Source organism: Dictyostelium discoideum (assembly GCF_000004695.1).
Source record: "Dictyostelium discoideum AX4 chromosome 4 chromosome, whole genome shotgun sequence".
In the NCBI taxonomy this organism is placed as follows: domain Eukaryota; phylum Evosea; class Eumycetozoa; order Dictyosteliales; family Dictyosteliaceae; genus Dictyostelium; species Dictyostelium discoideum.
This window is the reverse complement of record NC_007090.3, coordinates 1,952,704-1,959,504: the sequence shown is the minus strand read 5'-3', so window position 1 is coordinate 1,959,504 and position 6,801 is coordinate 1,952,704. Positions and strand designations below refer to the sequence as shown.

The window sequence follows — 6,801 nt, the reverse complement described above, 5'->3', positions numbered from 1 at the left end:
TTAGAAAATAATAGTAGCAGTAATAACACTACAACAACAACTACAACAACTACCACCAGTAATCATAATAGTAATAATAATAGTAACAACAATAATAATAATATTAATAATAATAATATTAATAATAATAATTATGAACCATTAGTCAATGGTCATAATAATGGATTTGGAGACAAATTGAACGACCAACCATCTCCATCTTCTCATAGAGTATCGGATTTTTCTGATGAGTATAGTCCATCAAAAGTTAGGATTTTAGTTGCAGATGATGACGATGTTCAAAGAAAGATTTTAAATAATTTACTTAAAAAATTTCATTATAATGGTAAAATTAAATTACTCTACCACTAAAATTATTTTTAAAAATATCTAATATTCCTTTTTTTTTTTTTTTTTTTTTTTTATAATTATTTATTTTATTTTATTAGTTACATTAGTACCAAATGGAGAAATAGCATGGGAATATATAAATAAAGGTCAACAAAAATATGATTTAGTATTAACAGATGTAATGATGCCACATATTACAGGCTTTGATTTATTACAAAGAATTAATGATCATCCAGTTCACAGACATATACCAGTTATTTGTATGTATATTTTAATCAAAATTATTAATTAATTTATTAATTAATTTATTAATTAATTAATTAATTTATTAGTAATGTCAGGAACAGCAGTAGATTATAAATATGCAAATGATACAATTAAAATTGGTGGACAAGATTTTTTAACAAAACCAATTGCAAAGGAATTATTAAAGAAAAAGATTGATACAGTTTTACAAAGTATTTGGCAAAGAAGAAAAGAGGAAGAATATAAAGCAACGTTGGCACAAGAAAGAGAGAAAGGTAATAAATTAGCAAAGGAGATGGAATTGAAAGAACATGAGATTGAAGAGTTAACCAAAAAAGTATCGAAAATGTCTTCAATCTCAAAGGAAGCAATGGAATCACCATTGGTATCAGTCACAAGAAACATTGAGGAGCTATTGAAGCAAAGTAGTTGGTCTCATTATGAATCAGAGATCAAGGAGAAACTAAGCTCAATTTTAAAGGAGTTGGGTTCTTCAAATATTTACAGACCAAGTTTTGAAAAGTTGATAAAGAATGATTCAGTTGACCCAGTTACAAAGAGTTTCTTGGTTTCAGAGTTTTCGTCAACTACAAGTCGTAGAAATTCAATACCAACTTTCCCTCAAACTACATATAATCGTGATACCAAAGAAGTGATCAAAGGTTGGGAGTTTGATGTTTTCAAATACTCTGAAGATGATTTAATGCCATTATTGGTGGATATGTTTGAAAACTTTCAATTACCCGAAATTTTTAAAATTCCTATTGAAAAGTTACAACGTTTCATCATGACAGTTAATGCACTATACCGAAAAAATAACCGTTATCATAATTTTACTCATGCCTTTGATGTCACTCAAACTGTTTACACTTTTTTAACCTCTTTCAATGCCGCTCAATATTTAACCCATTTGGATATTTTCGCTCTATTAATCTCTTGTATGTGTCACGATTTAAATCATCCAGGTTTTAATAATACTTTTCAAGTTAATGCTCAAACTGAATTATCATTAGAATATAATGATATTTCTGTATTAGAGGTAATTATAATTTTTTATTAATTTTAAAATAATAATAATAATAATTATTACTAATATTTTTTAATATTTTTTTTTTTATTTAGAATCATCATGCTATGTTAACATTTAAAATTTTAAGAAATAGTGAGTGTAATATATTAGAAGGTTTAAATGAAGATCAATACAAAGAATTAAGAAGATCAGTAGTTCAATTGATTTTAGCAACTGATATGCAAAATCATTTTGAACATACTAATAAATTTCAACATCATTTAAATAATTTACCATTTGATAGAAATAAAAAAGAAGATAGACAAATGATTTTAAATTTCTTAATAAAGGTAAATATATAGATTATAAATTAATTTAATTAATTAATTAATTATAAAATACTTTATAATAAAAGTTTACTAATAGATAAAACTAATTAATTAAAATAAAATAAAATAAAAACAATAAAAGTGCGGTGATATTTCAAATATTGCAAGACCATGGCATTTAAATTTTGAATGGTCTTTAAGAGTTTCAGATGAATTTTTCCAACAATCACATTATGAAACTATTTGTGGTTATCCAGTTACACCATTTATGGATAAAACCAAAACCACAAGAGCAAGAATCGCAGCGGATTTCATAGATTTCGTTGCATCACCTCTTTTCCAAAGTATGGCAAAGTTCTTAAAAGAAAGTCAATTCCTATTAAAGGTAATTAGTAAAAATCGTGAAAATTGGCAAGCATACATGGAATTACAAAAAGAAGGTAAATGTAATGATGATGATCTCCAATTTATGGAAGATCCAACAATTTTGGTTAAATCAAAATTACCAAAAATTGATGAAGAAGAAAATAGAGATAAAGTTTCTTCATCATCATCTTCTTCGACCGCTCCTTTAACTTCAACTTCTTCTTCAAATAATGAAACTTCATCATCATAAAAAAATTAACAAAAAAAAAAACAAAACTAAACACTAAACACTAAACAGTGAACAAATCCAAAAAAAAAAAAAAAAAAAAAAAAAAAAATGCTATTTAACAAATCAAAAAAAAAACAAACAAGTACAATTATTAATAATTAATTATTTAATTCAACCAAAATAATATAACAATAATAATAAAAAAAATAAAAGTGTAAAAATGTATAGTATCTTAACAAATCAAAAAAAAAAAAAAAAAAAAAAAAACAATTATTTCACATTATAAATTCAACCAATAATCCATTATAATTATCCTTTTTTTTCTTTTTTTAAAATTTTTTTTTATTTATTTTTATATATGTATTTTTATTGTTTTTGTTCTTGTTCTTGTTCTTCTTGAACTTTGAGGAATTTTTCACCCTTGGTTGAGTAAGCACCCATATAACCAGTGACATGATCTGGATATTTGCTTACATATTTTAATGGTACTCTTGCTCTGTTTGGTACAAAATCAAATTTATGTGGTTTTAATAAAAATCTTAAACCAAGACGATCATAATAAACATTTTTAGCGACACCACCTAAAGCTTCAACTGTTTCTCTTGCTGGTGCTGAAAAATCTGATAATTCAATATTAATTTTATGTTTGAAATTTTGTTTACCCTAAATAATTAATTAATTGATTTTATTATTAAAAATAGTTTTGATATATTTGTTTGTTTGTTTGTTTGTTTGTTTTTTTATTTGAATCCAAAAATTGAATTTATTTTTCCAAATAATAATAAAAATAATTTTCCAAAAAAGGTATTGGTTAGTAATTTGATAAATTATAAAAAAAAAAAAGAAAAAAAGTTGAAAGAAATCATACATCAGATAAAAGTTTAATACCATGTTTGATTGCACCAGTACAGTTTGCATCGAATAAATGTTTCATTGTGATTGTTTCATTTGGGTTTATTCTATTTTCTCTAATTAATCTATCCAAAGTATTGAAATTGATTGGAGTGAGTACTCTTTCAAATCTGGCATTTGAAAAACCATATTTTCTCATCTTTTTAAATAATTGTGTTTGACCACCTTCAAATGCTCTTGGAATATCTAAATTATTATTATGTTATTATTATTATTATTTATTAGGATACTTTTTTTCGAATTGGAAACAAATTTTAAATATAAATTTTATTTGAAACTTACTATGACCAGCTCTTGCTTTTTGACCAGAATGACCTCTAGTAGAAGTCTTACCTCTACCTGAACCAATACCTCTACCAACTCTAACTTTCTATATACATATAAATAAATAAAACTTTGTGTTAATATTTTGATTTTATTTAACAAACATATAGATATGATACAATCACCCCTGTCTCCTCCCTCTCCCCCAATCATACATATATGTGAATGTGAATGCGTGTGGGTATGTAGTTTGTAGTAAAAAGGTGAACTTACTTTTGTAACAGCACCTGGATTATCTCTTAAATTGTTTAATGAAATTTCATTTGGTCTTGAAACAATGGTTCTGAAACCTGTGATATTATTGCTTAATGTGATTTTGCTAAAGCTTTTACAAAAATTTCCAAAATTGAACATTATTTGCTATATATGTATATTATTATAATTATTGGTTGTTGGTTATTGATTTATTACTTTTTTTTTGAATGTATATTTTAAATCCAATCTGATCTTTTATTTTTTTTTTATTTTATTAAAATTTTAATCTAAAAAAAAAAAAAACAAATATCAACAACAATTATTTTAACAATACTGATGTTTTTTCGTTTTTATGAAAATTTTTGAAATAAAAAAAAAAAAAAAAAAAAAAAAAATAAAAAAAAAAAAAAACAAAACATTTTTTTTTTCCTCTTTTTTTTATTTTTGTTTTTATTTTTATTTTTCATAAAAAGCATTTTTGAACTTTTAATTTCATTTTTTTTTTTCATTCCATAATTACCATTAATATTAATAATAATTAAAAATAATTAAAATTATAAAATGTCAAAACATCGTAAGTATTCATTTTTTTTTTTTAAAATTTTTTTTCGAATGATTTAAAGAATAGAATGATTGGAAAAAATCAAAAAATCAAAATAATATTAATATATTTATTTTTAAAAATATAGATCCAGATTTAATTATGTGTAAAAAACAAACAGGTATAGCGATTGGACGTGTTTGTGATAAATGTGATGGTAAATGTGTTATATGTGATTCATATGTAAGACCAACTACCTTGGTTAGAATTTGTGATGAATGTAATTATGGGTCATTTCAAGGTAAATGTGTAATTTGTGGTGGTCAAGGTGTTAGTGATGCTTATTATTGTTTTGCTTGTTCTCGTGAAGAGAAAGATGTAAGTTTTTAATTAATTTATTATTTCTTAAATTTTATTTCTTATTATCATTCACTATTAACACACGCTAATGTTATTATTATTATTATTATTATTATTATTATTATTATTATTATTATTATTATTATTATTATTATTATTATTATTATTATTATTATTATTATTATTATTATTATTATTATTATTATTATTATTATTATTATTATTATTATTATTATTATTATTATTAAAGAGAGATGGATGTCCTAAAATTGTTAATCTTGGTGGTTCAAAAATCGATTTGTTCTACGAAAGAAAGAAATATGGTTTCAAAAAGAGATAATTTAAATATTTTTAGCGATATAATATTAATAATAGTATATAGAAAATATTACCATTTTATATAAACTGAAAAAAAAAAAAAAAAAAAACAAAAAAAAAAAAAAAAAACATACTTAAAGTAATTGACCATTGTAAATATAAATTCAGAAAACCAAAAAAAAAGAAAAAAAAAAGAAAAAAAAAGAAAAAAAAAAGAAAAGAGAGAAAAAAAGAAAATCCAAGTTTTATATTCCAACCATATACTTGTAAAATTAGCAAATTGGAATAAAATAAAATCCATTTTTTTTTATTATCAATATTTACCACCCGAATCATCTGACAAATTGTTAAAATTTTAATAAATTTATTTATTTTATTATTAAATAAAAAAAAAAAAAAAAAAAAAAAAAAAAAAATATCATTTTGGTTTGTCTAATCAAAAAAGAAGAGTTGTCGAATTTTTGAGATTAAAATTACATTTAAATTAAAAATTAATTTTTTTATAAATGTAGTTTCCACTTTGCTCAAGAAAACAATGTGTTGTCTTTTTCGATGGAACGCATATGCCGCTAGCGGAGTGACTTTTTCCAAAAAAGCCAGCAAAAAATTACCAAAAATAAATTTTTATTATTTTTATTTTTATTTTTTTATCCTTTTTTTTTTTTTTTTTTTTTTTTTTTTTTCATTAATTTTTTTCATATTTAAATCAAGAAAAAAAACAGTTTATTTTATTATTAAGAAAAAGAAAAAAGAATAGAAATGTCAAATTTAAAACAAGTAACAGCAGATGGTTGGGATCTTACAGCAGAAACATTGGCAAAATTCATTTTGAAACCAACAATTGGATTTACAACCTATTTTGCAATGGATGCATTAAATTTAACAATTCCAAAAGAATTTAATGAAAAACCAATGACAATATTAGATGTTGCAGCTGGTACTGGACCATTATCATTATATGGTGCAGAAGTTTATAAAAATAGTAAATTCATTACAACTGATTTTTCCCCAAAAATGATTGAAATCGTTGATAGATTAGTCAAAGATAATAATATTAAAAATATTGAAACCCATGTGATGGACGGTCAAAACTTGGAGATTATTGAAACCGATTCAGTGGATTACACATTCAGTATATTCGGTTTAATATTTTTCCCAGATTTAATTAAGGGTATGAATGAAATGCACCGTGTTTTGAAATCCAATAACCAAAGTCGTGCAGCAATAGCAGCTTGGTGTACTGATTCATTCTTGGTTCAAGTATTTCAAGAAACCACTGATCAATTATTAACAGAACAAGAAAATGGTAAACCAACAACTTATAATCAAACTGCATTATCACTTTCAAATGAATCTCTTTTTAAATCTCATTTAGAATCTGTTGGTTTCATTGATGTCACAATAACAAAAGTTGAGCATCCAATGGAAATAAATGAAATTTCCGATTTACTGCCAATGTTTAAAACTAATCCTACATATTTAGACTGTTTAGATCAATTACATAGCGAAGAATTAAAATCAAAATTTGATCAATTATTCATTGAAATTGCAAATTCAAAAAATCCAAAAAGATCTTCTGAAAATAATAAATTACAATTAACATCATTTAGTTTTATTGGTGTTGGTACTAAAAAATAAATAA

At 23.2% G+C, this 6,801-nt stretch overlaps 4 protein-coding genes across 4 annotated transcripts in view; 3 read left to right on the top strand and 1 right to left on the bottom strand.

The window, feature by feature from the left end:
• The window catches only part of regA (cAMP phosphodiesterase), a gene marked incomplete at both ends in the record, with an annotated part of 2,761 nt that extends 231 nt beyond the window's left edge, over positions 1-2,530 (top strand). Inside the window, 5 exons of the mRNA XM_633520.1 lie at positions 1-325; positions 429-590; positions 663-1,615; positions 1,699-1,935; positions 2,057-2,530. The exon at positions 1-325 is cut by the window's left edge and continues 231 nt beyond it. Coding sequence (XP_638612.1) covers positions 1-325; positions 429-590; positions 663-1,615; positions 1,699-1,935; positions 2,057-2,530 — 2,151 coding nt within the window. The remainder of the gene's footprint in view (positions 326-428; positions 591-662; positions 1,616-1,698; positions 1,936-2,056) is intronic.
• A 345-nt stretch (positions 2,531-2,875) lies between these two features.
• Positions 2,876-4,099, bottom strand: mrpl15 (ribosomal protein L15, mitochondrial; the record flags this gene model as incomplete). The annotated part of the gene is made up of 4 exons (XM_633519.1): positions 2,876-3,172; positions 3,378-3,607; positions 3,704-3,791; positions 3,959-4,099. 4 exons carry the CDS (start codon positions 4,097-4,099, stop codon positions 2,876-2,878), a joined length of 756 nt encoding a protein of 251 aa, XP_638611.1.
• A 402-nt stretch (positions 4,100-4,501) lies between these two features.
• Positions 4,502-5,181, top strand: phf5a (PHD finger-like domain-containing protein 5A; the record flags this gene model as incomplete). The annotated part of the gene is made up of 3 exons (XM_633518.1): positions 4,502-4,514; positions 4,630-4,859; positions 5,092-5,181. The coding sequence occupies 3 exons, from the start codon at positions 4,502-4,504 to the stop codon at positions 5,179-5,181; spliced, it is 333 nt and encodes a 110-aa protein (XP_638610.1).
• A 737-nt stretch (positions 5,182-5,918) lies between these two features.
• Positions 5,919-6,797, top strand: DDB_G0284401 (hypothetical protein; the record flags this gene model as incomplete). Its single annotated transcript, XM_633517.1, has 1 exon — positions 5,919-6,797. One exon carries the CDS (start codon positions 5,919-5,921, stop codon positions 6,795-6,797), a length of 879 nt encoding a protein of 292 aa, XP_638609.1.
• Positions 6,798-6,801: the final 4 nt, after the last annotated feature.